Source organism: Pagrus pagrus (assembly GCF_965226575.1).
Source record: "Pagrus pagrus genome assembly, chromosome: 21".
NCBI lineage: Eukaryota > Metazoa > Chordata > Actinopteri > Spariformes > Sparidae > Pagrus > Pagrus pagrus.
The window spans coordinates 4134876-4149113 of record NC_140208.1 but is presented as its reverse complement, the minus strand read 5'-3'; the positions used below and the strand labels follow the sequence as shown (position 1 = coordinate 4149113).

At 43.3% G+C, this 14238-nt stretch overlaps 2 protein-coding genes across 2 annotated transcripts; one reads left to right on the top strand and one right to left on the bottom strand.

The window, feature by feature from the left end:
* Positions 1–6297: 6297 nt before the first annotated feature.
* twnk (twinkle mtDNA helicase) lies at positions 6298–11518 on the bottom strand. The gene is made up of 7 exons (XM_084342997.1): positions 11439–11518; positions 10511–11171; positions 9432–10134; positions 9102–9342; positions 8829–8936; positions 8483–8624; positions 6298–7991 (listed from the first exon to the last, which is right to left on the bottom strand). The coding sequence occupies exons 2-7, from the start codon at positions 11144–11146 to the stop codon at positions 7656–7658; spliced, it is 2166 nt and encodes a 721-aa protein (XP_084199123.1). The 5' UTR covers positions 11147–11171; positions 11439–11518; the 3' UTR covers positions 6298–7655.
* A 215-nt stretch (positions 11519–11733) lies between these two features.
* mrpl43 (mitochondrial ribosomal protein L43) lies at positions 11734–13663 on the top strand. The gene is made up of 3 exons (XM_084343106.1): positions 11734–12003; positions 12200–12306; positions 13313–13663. The coding sequence occupies exons 1-3, from the start codon at positions 11873–11875 to the stop codon at positions 13525–13527; spliced, it is 453 nt and encodes a 150-aa protein (XP_084199232.1). The 5' UTR covers positions 11734–11872; the 3' UTR covers positions 13528–13663.
* Positions 13664–14238: the final 575 nt, after the last annotated feature.

The following is a 14238-nucleotide window of genomic DNA, read 5'->3' as shown; positions in this document are numbered from 1 at the left end:
TGCCAAGGGGAATTGCTTTGTCATTTATTAAATAGTGCACTCAGTTTGATTCCTATTGTCAAACATTTTCCCGAGCTTAATTAAAATATGCACTTATTTCTTGCGGATTCAATAGATCGCCAAAACACTTCTGCACCCACATTTGTTTGTTTGCCAAAACTCACAGAAAATGGTCTTGAAATGATAACATTCAGTATCTCGATGGCGGATACTGCACTGCTAGATAATCAGCTTAACTGACCATGCTTATGCTGATAATGCGTCAATTAACTGCTGCACTGGCTCTAGTTTTCTGCACTCGGGCTTTCATGGAGCAGACGGTCAGTGTGTGCACACAGTCTGAGAAGATTAGGCGGAGAGGGGCCTCCTTTGAAGGTGGCCATGCAGACGGCTAATTTGAGATTGAATGGGCATTTTCTTTGGCCTGGCTGTGGAGTATGCCTGGTTGGCTGGGCAAAGCTGTCTCCATCTTCTTTTCTCTGTGTTTCTCGCTCTCAGAGGGAATTAATAGAAAGGCTGGTGCTGGTGTGAGGTGCTGGAGGCCTGCCAGGAGCCTCACTTATCCCCGGTGTAGGGACGCTAATTCTGACCACTTGGTGAAGAGGAATGAGGCCCTCAACTCATTAAAAACAGAGATGGCTGCTCCTCAAAGCCCCATTGACTATTCCCTCTCACTCACTGACCACAAACCCACCATTTCACCACTGCAATTATGCTCTTATTGCCACCCCACCTGCCCCCCTCATTTAACCTTTATGGTTTTTCCAGCATCCAGAAAGGCCAGAGCTGCAGAGTAAGACGGTGCACCCTCTCCAGTCCCCTCAGGGCTCTTGAACAAGCCTCCACACCCGTGGTGCCAGGATAGATTAAGCCCCTCAGCGCTCTCTTTGGCCAGATCTCAGCGTTACATAAACCCCGGGCACGCTGGTGGCTCTCGAAAGCTTTCCCTGTCATGTTCAGAAGGCAGAACATGGCCAGTCGAGCTCACTGAGACGGCAGGTGTTTACAGTACAGCTCTGTCACTGAGGGTGGATGGTCAGCTAAAGGCCCGTTGCTAATGCTACATGACAGTTCAGCATTCGAGACACGAGCACACGTTGTCCTCAGTATAACTGGCGACTGAGGAGGATCAGGAGGGTTACGTTAACTGGGGGAAGTGATGGCAGCTGGAACTGGTGCGATCAGACTACCGTTCAATGAGTGCACCCAAAAGCGCCTCATGCTGGTTGACCTTTTAGATGTTTGTAGGTGAACCACTCTGACTGCCACCCGCAGAGAGGTAAAGCACTGCAGGTACTCTCAGAGGGGTCCATTCGGCAACACTCTGCTGCACTTTTCTGTGACTCACCGAGGTCTTAACAGTTCAGAGCCACGAAATTTACCTTGTGGCACACATGCACGGAGTTGACACAGTTTGTTCAGGGGCAGAAACAAACGACAAAATAGATTTCAGTCAAGTTTTTTGGATGCGCAACATCACTCAGGAATATAACTCATCACTGACATATCATCACCTGTTAAGATATGTCATTGAGCTGGCACAGGCATTGCGAATTAATGTTATAAATACTGAGGTGTGTGGCATCAGTTTATGCTCCATACTTGTACTTTTCAGTTGCTGCTGCCAGCGGTTCCCCCCTACTTCCTGTCTTTCTGCTGAGCTAAACTAAGCTAATGACTGCCGGCTGTAGCTTTATATTTAGTGTATAAGTGTGATTGTGTTATTATCTTCTCATCTAACTTCAGGAGATGGAAGTGAGACAAAAATAATTAAATGACACCAATATCCTCTTCTTCAATAAACAATGAACCATTCTGATAATCTCATTAACATGCTAATAGCTTATAGCCTCACAGATAACCACTGGTATGATGGAAAGCTCTGGAGCAGTAAGTAAGTCTCAGTCTTAAGCCTTAAAAAAGCTCAGAAAAACAGAAGGTTTGAACATCTACTGTTCTGTTACAACTGAGCAAACTCTCGGCTTTGTTTGACTTCTTGGATGAACCCGTTCAGTGGGGTGAACTGGTGAGCCGTTAAGTGTCAGGTGTCTTTCTTACCTGTAATTCATTCAGATTTATACGCATTTATACATTTATATGAGACCCATCTAAACATTCTGGCACTCGGTTGCCAGATTCTGTTTGCTAAACCCCCCAAATTTGGCACATGATTTGACCCAGACTGACATTAAAATAGAAAGTGTGACAGAACATGCTGGGAGAACATTGAGAGCACGCAGGGGTACAGTGTGTATGTAGAGCAAGTTCATCGGTACACTGTGTCTGCCACATTACGGTTTCTTCTTTTGAAACAAGTCCCGCAACATTTCTTATCCTTCAAAGTGGCAAACTGGGTCCCAGCACTTCTACCAGCCATCACAACAACAGGAACGGTTGTTTCTCTGTGTATTTGCAGCCGGAGCGTGCTGAGGACAGACGTCGCTTGCAGAGAGACTAGCGGCCGTTTTCGGACTCGAAGCTGATTCAAGATGCCCCTCCATCCCTCGGACATCAGGAGAGGGAGGGGGGGTTACTCTGCCTCACTTAGTCACGTGCACTCTGCACGTTTGACCCACATTAGCCAACAGTATGCCTGCCTCTGTGTATATTAATAACCATGTGCACATCCTCCCCCCTGTGCTCCCGGACCAGGGGAAGGCTCATGTTTCAGCTCATTAGGTGAACCTTAAAAGCTAATGTTTTTCCACATTTTTCTTATTTCCAGCAAATCCCAAGAAAAGACCAAACCTGTGAGGCCAGAGCCTGATTTACCTGACTCTGCATCTGGATCTTTAGAGCATCTTTCTACTCTTTCTTTATTATTGCTTTTTTGGGGCATCAACTTTACTGTTTTGTTTTCAGTTCGCTCTTGTAGTGCCGTTTTCAGTCGCAGGCAGATGGCTGATCTACTGAGAGAAAACAGCCTTTTAAAACCCACTGTATGCTCCCTGTTCAGCACCAAACAGCAGACAAACAATGTTAGCAACTAGCTGGCAGACATAGTGGAGCATTTAGCAGGTTAAGTGCCAGATGTTCTCCTCAGGAGCTGGTGGAGACCAAAAACAGAGCTAAAAGAGAATAATATTGGACTTGTATTTAAGAGTTGAACACACACATGATTCAAAATCTTATTTTATTTAATTGGTGAACTTTAGAGGTGCTGATGTTAAATTTTGTTACCTTTGAAGCGAGCCAAGCAGGTAGTTCTCCTTGTTTCCAGTCTTCAAGCTAAGCTAAGCTAAGCTAAATGATTGCTGGCTGTAGCAAGTAAGCACATATGCACATTTCCCAAAATGTCAAACTATTCTTAAGTTTAAACTCAAATAAAGATGCTTTTCACTGCAGCTTCATTTTTGCTGATTTCCCCCAAAATACTGTAAAACGCTGAACTGTCCTTGCTTTAACTGATCATCTCCAATCTGTCTTGTCATCATATCCAAGAGGAAACTTAAAATCATAATCAAGATCAGCTGAAAATACTTAATATGATCCCGTCTTGGATGTCGACTAAAGTCAGCGCGGTGCCAGAGCCCCCGGCTGATTAACTCTGATTGAAGGTCCTGAAATTACCTCCAGACTTGGTCAAATAGTTGGCTTAATGAAGGGCAGCTAATGGGGCGGAGAGCTATGCATGCATGTTCATGTATCCATGCGTCCCATCATCAGCAGCCCTGGGAGCAGCCGGGGCCTTGAGTTCATTTTTCGCTGACTATTATAAAGCCTGGATTGTTTCTCTTGTTTGTGGACTCAGTTCATGGAGAAGATGTATTACTAATACTCTTGATTATGACATCTGATCATGATGTTTTCAGTGGATTTTTAGGTCAAGAGGAGGGCTTATCTGCAGCTGAAACATCTTTTCTTAGCCTCATTCGATTCACATCCTCTCATATCCCATATCGTTTTAATTAAGTGGAATTCGTTTGGTCTCTGCACAATTTGTTTCCATCGTGATTAAGAGCTGCGTAACTCAGAGTTGTTTCATCTCCTCCCCTCTCCAGATGGCAGCTATTTGAATAGGCATGCGAAGCTCTGATCAGCAAAGGCCATTCGAAACAAAAGACAACGATCAGGCGAACAGCGCTGTGCTCTGATATACGCAGCAATGTCAGTGTTTGGCCTTGTGGTATATTTGCACCACCTGTTTTCTCTGTGAAAACAATTTTGAGCTATTATCTTTGATAGCTTACTAGTAATGCAGTAAGTATTTTTTGCATGCATTTGTGTCACACCAATTTTTGTGTTTTTTCCCCTCTTTGTAAGAGCTGGCAGACGACAGAGCCGCCATCATCTGGGCGCAGCAATACCTCAAAACACAAAGAGCCCCATTCAAGAGGCCTCAGCAGCCATATCCCACACCCACACAGTCAAGAGGACACCCGGACCCATCCAGCACACAGCCTGGAGTCATTACGGAAAGCAATGTGTACTTTCACAGCGGCAGAACATTCACAGGAAAACATTAAGCACCGAAGGACGACTCGGAGACGATGAAATGAGAGCACGGAGGACGAAACAAAAACCTGGAGCTCATCACATCTGTCCAGGAGCTGTCTCCCTCCTGCCATCTTATCTTCACTGATTTGCGTTCATCAAACATACACAGGAATTGTTCCCACAGCTTAGAACAATATTTTACAGTTTCAGTTATCCGAGGAGCTCAGGGGTCCGCATACCATGTGTAAAGTGAGTCTGGTGCCAGGAGCTTTCTCCGGACTGGTTCTGTCAGAGACGGAGCCAGCAGAGCTCTCAGAGGTAGACAGAGAGGCCCCAGAGTCTGTGAACTCCAAACAGAGGCAAATAACAGTATTAAAGGGGACTTCCACCAGTTTTACACATCAAAGTCTGCTTCCACCGCACATGTGAACAAAGTTGTGAAAAGCTTTTTGTGGTGTAACCCCACCAATTTAATGTTAAATGACTCGTTTCACCACCAGAATTTGCTCCAGTCAGTCCAATAACATTTGGAAAGTCTCAAAGAGCCATTAAACCATTAAACTGCTTTTTTTGCCATTCAAATTAGCGGAGGGCTTAACCGGAAGGTCCCCGCTCGACCGGCGGACGTCTCTCGTGTGCACGCTCTACGGGCCTCACAATAAACGGAAGCCGTGCGAAAGATTCGGGTAATTTAACACCCGGGAAGTTGAGTTGTTTTGACTTAATGTGCCACTGAGAAACTTTCATATGAAGGAACGGGACTCCGCCTCCGACACGCTACCCAGATTTTACCTTATCCACGAAGAAGACGCTCCCTCTGTAGATATAAAACACAAAGATTCTGCCTTTAAGGTGATTATGTACTAATGAAAACATAATTATGAAGAGGCCCCTAAATCCAACATACTGGACCTTTAAACTGAAGACTACAATACAGGTGTGTATGGCACTTATCCTTGCTAAATGTAATACTTCTTGCTGTCAGCTTGTTTCTGGTGAGAGAAGCATCTTAATGAGACTCCCAAAGTGCAAAGATCCTTAATTATTTAACGAGTGTGACTCCTTGTGTGGATGCCAAGGTTGAACATTCCTCAAAGGCCCTGATATCAAACACAGGCAGGCACTTTCACATTCCCACACACTGAACGGTTCACTTTAAACAGTGTCATAAATCTGAAATGTATTTGGCTTCGCAGTGACCGAGATGATATACGACACTTGAACCATCAATTCATCCTGCAGCAGCTGCCCGACAGCGCGGCACAATGCAGACTTTCTCACCTCTGAAAGCTGCTGATTCTACGTGTAACCCCACACCAGAGTGAGGCGGGGCCGGACAGCCGACTTGACCCATGAAATATTCATACGAAGATGTTTTGAAACACATTTGCATTTATTTAAAGTCGCTCTGTCTAAATAATGGAGTGTGTACTGTGACACTGGAGACGGGTCAGTCTGAAAGCATCCCCTTGTTAACATAACGTGTAAGCTGACACCACTTATTTATTATAGTTTAAAGGTGGTAGCACTCACAGCAGAAGGGCAAAGAGAGGATTTATATGAAAAGCAATCAGACAGGAGGAGCAGCGTTAATCAACAGTGCCATAATTAACCATTTTCTTGCTAGTTTGCATGATTGTGTCACGACATCTGCGGCAAAATGCTTCAGAGATATTAAAATACTCACAACTGAAGCCTAAAAACGAAGCTAAATAAAGCACACACGTTTTGGCAGCTGTGAAAAGAGCAGCGAACAATTATTCAACCATTATCCTCATCAGCTTCTCTCTGTAGTGAAGTGTCATCTGTAAAGCTCACACTGCCCCCTGCTGACCACAGCTGAAAACACAGACAAAAGGCTGCATCACAAGCATTTTATTTTTTTAAAAAGTAGCTCGTTTGATAACTCATCAGTGTACAAAAAGTCAGTAGAGAGCACACTGTGGTGATGTGCAAGTGCATGAGTCATCCTGTATTTTACCATGAAATACTGAACAGTACGTCTTGGTGTCACAGTATTTTTTTTTTTAAAGAGAAGAGCAGTGTTTTAACGGAGAATTCAGTCTCGATATACAGTAGTTACAAACTGTGTACAAACTTAACATGTGAAAACACTTTACCATCATTATTTCAACATCCGTACTTAGTTCCATAAAGAAACAAATCTTTAGTAACCCCAACTTATCTTGGATTATTAACAATGTTTCATTGTGAATTACAATCAGGGCTGTTATTTCATATATTCTACAATATATATTATATTCCACTGCTCAAATATACTTAAAGGGTAACTGGTTTTTTTTCAACCTGGATGCTATTTCACCATTTGTGCTGAGTCTAAATGACTAATGAGGATAACAATCTTTGAAATTGCTCCAGCGTTGAGTGAGAGCCATGAAAAAACAGGCTGCAGTGTAATCCCTGCAGGAAATTGGGCATCGTCAAATGTTGTTTACTTTAAGTGCTTGTTTTTGCCACGGACAGGCTCAAGTGTCTGACAACTTTTATGGAAAGGATCCCTGCAGAGATAGATCTTGGTTTTAAAAATAAGATGCTTTCTGTTTACCCGGAAACAGACGCTCGCCAAAGCCACCAAAGCCACGAGTTTACTTTGACCAAACCAGTGCTGGTGATTGTGCTGGTGAAGACAAACTACTATGGTTTTGGTGCTTTTTTTTTTAGGTTTTCTGTCGAGATTGAATGAAGTGTGCTTTAAGACATGAAATTACCGTTTTTGCGAATGGAGTCTGGTGGGTTTGGCGAGAGCATCATAGAGGCTGTTTCTGGAAAATCAAAAAAGATCTATCTCTCAAGTGATTCTTTCCAAAAATGTGTCAGACACTTACAATAACAATCTGAGCCTGTCGGTGGCAAAAACAAACACTTTAAGTAGACGTTCTTTGACGATGTGCAATTTCCTGCTGCCCGTTTTGTGATTTACGGCTGCAGCGGTCTTGCTCAATATGACCAATTTCAAAAAGTGTTCTTTCCACTAGATACTCAAGACACAAAACCGTAGTAAATAGGGTCTTGGTTAAAAAAATATGAAGTAAGCCTTTAATGATTAGCTTAGTTGAACCTTAAGCTGGGGACATAAAACTGTCTAATTTTATCTTTTATATGACATCTCTGGATCTTACTAACCTTCAATTAATTGTGGAAGTGGTGAAACTGACCCGAAGTCAACAGAGAAAATCCATAATACCTATTAATTAAACTCATTTCAATTCCTTCTGCTTGCTTTCGTTTCCAGTTGCAGGATTCTTAACAGCTCGTGGAGTCTTTGTCGTCTTGGCGGCCTTCTCCTTCTTACCCTCTTCCTTCTTCACGGCCGCCTCGACCTCCTCGTTTTCCAGCTTGGCGTTGACCTTCTTCAGCTTGAGCTTGCCTTTGAGGGTAGTTGCGAAAGTGAGCGATGACTTGATGAAATCCAGAGGGAAGATGCCCACGTCTCCGTCGAAGCGGTTCTTAGTCACCTGCAGGGACCTGCGGCCGGGACACGACACCACCTTCTTCTCCTGCAGGATGAGGACGTTGTCGGCTTCTTGGCTGGCCTGGAACGGGTGAAAGGTTGAGATGTATGTATTTTCATGATTATGTCAAGTCAGTGAAAAAACAGCCAATTAAAAACAAACAGTAAAAGGATTCATGGGTGTAAAACAAAAATATATACACTATGTAATATAATAATGACTATGTGGCTTTGTAATTTCCTTGAACTGCTAAGGTTTATTCAGGGTGTACATGGTGTAGGGCTGCAACTAATGATTATTTTCATTGTTGGTTAATCTGTTGATTATGTTCTCAATTATTTATTAGTTCTTTTGTCTCGAAAATGGTCATGATGGAGTCATCAAATGTCTTGTTTTGTCCTTAACCCAAAGATATTCACTTTACAGTCATCAAGGAGGAAAGAAACCAGAAAATATTCACATTTAGGAAGCTTTTTCAATATTACTCAGAGAAATTACTTGATTGTCACACAGCTAGCAGTTCATTTAATTAATTTCAGAAACATTAAATGAGGAAGGGCTCTCCATCTCACTTTTGCTGAACCAAAGATGGATGCTGTTTGCAGTTCTCGGTCGTCCTCCTCTTTCCTGGGGTGAATAATCAGAGTGACGTGGCAGCTGCTGTTGGTAGCAAACTTCCTGAACGCTCCGATGATGTGGTCCTGGACTGCAAACCTGGATCACATCAAACATCATTAATTTCCATATTGAACGCGGGAAAATGCACTTTAAAAGTACTGCTCATGAGAAACCAATGCTTATTTTAATTTGACAAATAATAGACACATATAGTTACACTCAGGTTACAATGTTAACATAGCATACAAGTAGCAATCAGCGTTATTGTTTATTCTCATATTTGTGATACATCTTACTCACTTGTCTACTGAGAGGTTTTCCTGCCCCATCATGAACTGCAGGTTGTCGATGATGACATGGTTGATATCATACATGTAAACTGCATGTTGCATAGTGTCCAGCACTGCCCTGTGGAAAGAGTTGGAGAAGGGTCAGACCAAAATTCATATAAAAATGTTATATTCTTAAAATGCATTGAAAATTAGCAATAACCTTATCTCAACTGAGGTCTGCATCCATGTGAAAAAAACACTCATCTAGCTGGATTCTCAAGAACACTGAGAGAAGACTTACTTGATGTTCTGCTGCCCGTGGAACGTCATGAAGTAGAGCGGCAGCTCTTCGAACTTGTCTGCCCAGAAGTCGTACTGCTCCAGGTTTTCCTCCAGCCGCTGCATGGCAAACTGAGTGAGCATGATCTTAGCCAGACGCACATTGTTGATCTCAAAGCTGCCCCATAGCGTGTTGACGCCCTGCATGCAAAGGTCCAGGGCGAGCTCACTGATAAAGGTGGTCTTTCCACTGCCTGTGGGACCTGGAAAACAAAGAAACATACACATTAAGATAAAATGTAGGTATTTTATGTGAATCGTTCTACCCTTTACATATCATGTTTCTTTATACCTGTGAACACAGTCAGCTCCCCTTTGCGGTGTCCCTTCAGGATCCTGTTGAGCTCCAGAAACCTTGTCCACTTCACTCCCGCCACCTGGTCTGTGTTGACTAGCTGCCCGTACACGTCCTCTCTTAGCTGCTTGAAGGACACTATGGACTTGTGGGCAGCTGGGATGGAGGATTTAATGATTTGGCTGAAGTTCTTTCCCTGGGCCAGCGCCTCCACTGGACAGGGCCGGTACTCCCCGGGTCGCACCAGCGAGCAGCGCCTCAGACCCAGCTTCCTTGAAAAGATCTTTGACGCCTCCCAGGAGCGAATGTCGTCTCCCAGCCACAACGTCACACGCTTGAACTGCTCCAGATAAGGCAGCAGGATCGGTGGGAGGCAGCTGACTCCACGTGGAAGAGCAACACTGGGGAGTCCCGTGGCCTGGCTCACAGCCAGAGTGTCCAGCTCATGTCCAGTAAGCACCACCTCCGAGTCCATACAGCCCACCAGAGGGAGGCCAAACAAATTGTTGTAAGAATTACTCTTTGGTACTGTAGCTTCATTATAAGTAACCTTCTCAGTGTCTGTGCTTTGGGCAGAGAGAAGCTTCACGCCCTTTAGGGAGGAGTCGGGTCCACCAAACCAGGGGAAAACAAGACTCTTGGTAGGCTTGAAGACCCTCACACCAAACTTCTTGAGGGTTGCATTCGAGACCTTTGTGATCTGAAACGAAACATTGATTAACTTTATCATCCTGTGAGGAAAATAGTCATGACAAGTTAGAATATTTTCTCTATTTTTTTATGGTGATAATACACCAAAACATTTTATTTTTCTCCCTTTTTTCCTTAAAATTCCTACTTGACATCAGCTCCTGGCTTTATCTTCTTCACATATCACCTGTCAAGGATAACTATAAGCTTATTGTGAAGCCCTAACCCTATTGCGATGTAGATATGATGGTATCTCGCACTGGTGTTTCTCTTTCGATTATTTCAATTAAGAAAAGAATACCAGGATAATAAAAAACACGTGCAATCATTCATGGTCCTTTATAAAAACATCAGCACATCTCTCACTAACTCCCTCTAAACAGTACCTGGAACATGGTTTTGATCAGCTGAGCGTCGTCCTCAGGTAGGTCAGTGAAGGGCACAGAGCTGGACCAGATCCTCTGCACCTCCCTCAGCTCCCTCTCCCTCTCGTCCTGCTCCTCCACACTCTCTGGATATCCCAGCAGCACATGAGGGCTGAGGAAATCTTGCTCCTCCTTCTGCATCACCTCCAGGCAGTCTTGCAGATCCTCCCAGCTCCCTTCCACCAGCGTGTCTTTGCACAGAAACTGTCCGGTGGTTTTGTCGATGAACAAGGAGAAGCTGTCCTTCCTGTCAGACGAATCGACAAAGATGCTCGGGATGTGGAGGCAGCTGTGGCCATCGTGGAAGGGCATCTCTTTGGAGCGCAGGTACTGTTTGATATCTGTGACTGTGATGGGGCTCGCAGGAAACTCCACAGTAGACTTGGCATCCTTTTTATAAGCCCTGGTCCTACTGTGTGCCAGGAAGTAGTCTTTGCCCAAAAGCTGTAAACCACACAGAGCTCTAGGAGGCCTGTGATGGAGTCTCTGAGTGAGAAGTCTCACACAGAGGGATGAGAAGTGTCTTTTGTGGGGAACCCTCCGGGCTGCCACCTGCAAGAGGCAGGTGGTGCCCTTCAACAGCAAGCTCCTCCACATGAGTTATCTGGCTAGGACATTGAACCTGCAACAGACATGAAAATAGGAAGTCAGATATGAAGACAGACAGAAAATTGGTAGAAACATCAAGTCAGCTTGCAGCGAATACATGTCTTGGTTGACCTATGCTAACGGTGGTCACAGAAATGACAGACAGTGAGGCAGAAAACCGTCATTTTTTTAATTAAACAGACGTTGACTGAACAAGAAAATCAAGCTGAGTATGTGTGGAACCCTTAACTATAAATACATTAAGTTTAGTAAAGGAAAAAACAGACAAAATCACGCTTACGTGCTGTGTTTCTTGCCCTCATTTTCATCCATGCTTCTCTCGCAACCCGGGCTTTTCGGTGCGTTTTCAAAACAAGCCCGTGTGAAACACACGACGAAAGTTCCGGACTAGAAATGTTTATGCTACATTTTAATTTTAATTTAAAAAAACATTTAAAAGCTTTCCGTGTACATTTTGCAAAATTAAAAACCACATCCAACATTATACATTACTACTAGAGGAAGTCTCGTTATGAATTCGTATTTATTGCAACCGTCGTGTCCGCTCTATGTTTCACTCCGGAACATATCTTCGACGGACCGCGCTGTGTACATGCCCGTCAGGTCGTCCTCTATGAATGTTGCAGCTGTTTAACGTGTTTAGCTGTTTAATTAGTCGCTCGGTTTTAATAATATATGAATTATAATATAAAACCCTCGCTTGTCGGTTGAACGATGACTTCCAGAGGGGCACCGAGTCGCTTCCTTCAGAGCGTTCTTCAGAACGGTGTCGGTCGGTACGTCTGTCAGCTCAAACGGATCTCCCTCATCTTCTCCAAAAAGGCACAGAGCTCGTTGGGAGTCAGGTAAAAACATACTATTCCCATCATTGTCAGCAATGTTAATAATCATCAGTTGCAGTCTAACAAAAGGCTCCATCAGATATTCCTGATGTTGAACACAGACCATCAACACCAGGTCCACCCTGTCTCAACAAAGCCTGAATTACCTAAAAAATCAAAAAGCAGAGTGACTTCAGCATCATCTTCTCGTCTTTTTCAGGGAGTTCATCGAAGAGGGGGTGGTGGATTATGCCAAGAAGAACCCTTCAACTGTCGTGTATGTGTCTCCTCAGGCGTCCAGGATACCCAAGATAGTTGCAGAATACTGTGAGTGCTCATGACTTGATCCTAAATGTCTTTCCTCATCATTGCACATGTTTTATTTACAGGTCCTGTATTCTAATAAATAAAAATAGGTGAATTCTAATAAATAACAAACTAGGGTACAAGTTAAATAAAGCGGTCAGTTTTGTTTTTATAAACATAAAACAACTAGAAAGAGAGAAACAAAATATTGAGATAAATAGGTGAACAAATAGAAGAAAAGTCTGATAATAAATATAGTAATCAAAAAGGGATTTTCCTAAATATTTGCTTGAAAGTTACAACTATGTAATGAGGCACTAATTACAGTTTTAGCAGAAATGCAAAAATTTGACTGGAAAAACAAATACAGAGATCCCTTTAAAACCAAGTAGAGATCCATTTATTATTGTATTGTAAACATCGTGTCACCAAATTAATATGTATCGCATTATGTAGCAAGTCAAGTGTTCTCATTTAAGTTTTATTTATGGCTAAGTGAAGTATTTAGTTACAATATTTAATATAATTTTATTTCACCCGGATGATCCAGTGGTGCATCCATTAAAACAACCAACAATGAGAAAATCCTGTCTGTTTTCATTATTACTGATGTCCAAACTTTAAGCTTCTGAAGCAATGTGTTCAACCTAAAACATCAAAATGCTTCTTGTTCAAAATCATAGTGGAACTTTACAGTTAAAAGGCCAGCGACATGGTTAAAATCAGTTTTGTTGGTGAAGTATGTGGCAAGTTTAAGCAGTCGATGTAAGGTAGTGTGATTATAAATGTTATTACACTCAGATACTGTAGGGGGCAGTGTAACACAGGTTTTTCTGAGACCTCTATTCAGGTAGAAGTGAAATGCCACAGAGGGTGTCGACTGACTGACTTAGTTAAACCATCTCACCCAGAATCAGCTGTTCTTGTTGACACTGTTACATTTCACAACAGGCAGCCGGTCTGTCTGTAAGAAAGTCTGTACATGAGTCAGTCATACTTAGTTGTTTCCTCTTTTTCCTTCCCGCAGTGAACGGAAGCGTGAGGGAAGAAATCATCACAAACAAAACGTCTCCGCAGATTTCAGAGCTCCTGACCAAGCTGACCAATCAGTCCGGCCTGGACATCATCCGCATCCGCAAGCCCTTCCACACAGACAGCCCCAGCATCCAGGGCCAGTGGCACCCGTTCACCAACCGGCCGCCGTCCATCGGCCCCATCAGACCACAGAAACAGGACGATTAATAAGGACTGACCAAGGATGTTTCCAGAACAAGAATGCTTAATTTCCTGCAAGTTTATGCTCTTTTTTTGAATCTGTTCAAGTGTCTGAAATCTTAATTAAATCATGTTTCTAGCTCTCGTTTTTGCAGCAATTTAACCCGCGTGTTTGTTGAATTATTCTGCAGAAGACCCCATTATCAACTGAATATGTTTGACCGTGCCCTTCTGTCTGGTGTTGGCAGAGAAGCCTCTTTAGCTGTGCAGAAACGTGCGCACAAAGCCAGCTCTGAATGCCACATTTGAATAGACTTCACATGAATCCACCGGAGGCTTGTCAGCAGACATATTAAAGAACAGATAACTGTTTTTAGTCTGGAGGTTATTTGAAGATTCATGGAATAAGTGCAGATGGAATAAATGTTTTTTTGTGCAAACGCTGGCATTGGTGTTTAAATTTAGATTTTCTCCTCAGTTGTATTTGAACAGCTTGTCAGAGGAAGACAAAACTGCAGTGGTGCTGTCGGCATTGTTATGTGTGACAGATTTTACTTTACAGACACCTTCGTATGACGAGAGGAGTGTACATGTTTTACTGGTGAACACTGAGGTTTGAACGTTTCCTCGCTGCACAACCTGAAATGATCTTGAAGGAATGTGACAGATGGTTGTGTGGTAGCTTGAGGGACGAGTCTTAACCTTCAGCACGGAGCTGTCCTCTGACTAACACTCCTC

Excerpts from the sequence above, each read along its gene's own strand:
- twnk (XM_084342997.1), bottom strand. The coding sequence starts at position 11,146 with ATGTGGAGGAGCTTGCTGTTGAAGGGCACCACCTGCCTCTTGCAGGTG. Across the intron at positions 8,937-9,101 it reads CACGGGCAGCAGAACATCAA|GGCAGTGCTGGACACTATGC; the intron begins GTAAGTCTTCTC and ends CTCTTTCCACAG. Across the intron at positions 8,625-8,828 it reads GAAAACCTCTCAGTAGACAA|GTTTGCAGTCCAGGACCACA; the intron begins GTGAGTAAGATG and ends GATGTGATCCAG.
- mrpl43 (XM_084343106.1), top strand. The coding sequence starts at position 11,873 with ATGACTTCCAGAGGGGCACCGAGTCGCTTCCTTCAGAGCGTTCTTCAG. Across the intron at positions 12,004-12,199 it reads CAGAGCTCGTTGGGAGTCAG|GGAGTTCATCGAAGAGGGGG; the intron begins GTAAAAACATAC and ends CGTCTTTTTCAG. Across the intron at positions 12,307-13,312 it reads CAAGATAGTTGCAGAATACT|TGAACGGAAGCGTGAGGGAA; the intron begins GTGAGTGCTCAT and ends TCCTTCCCGCAG.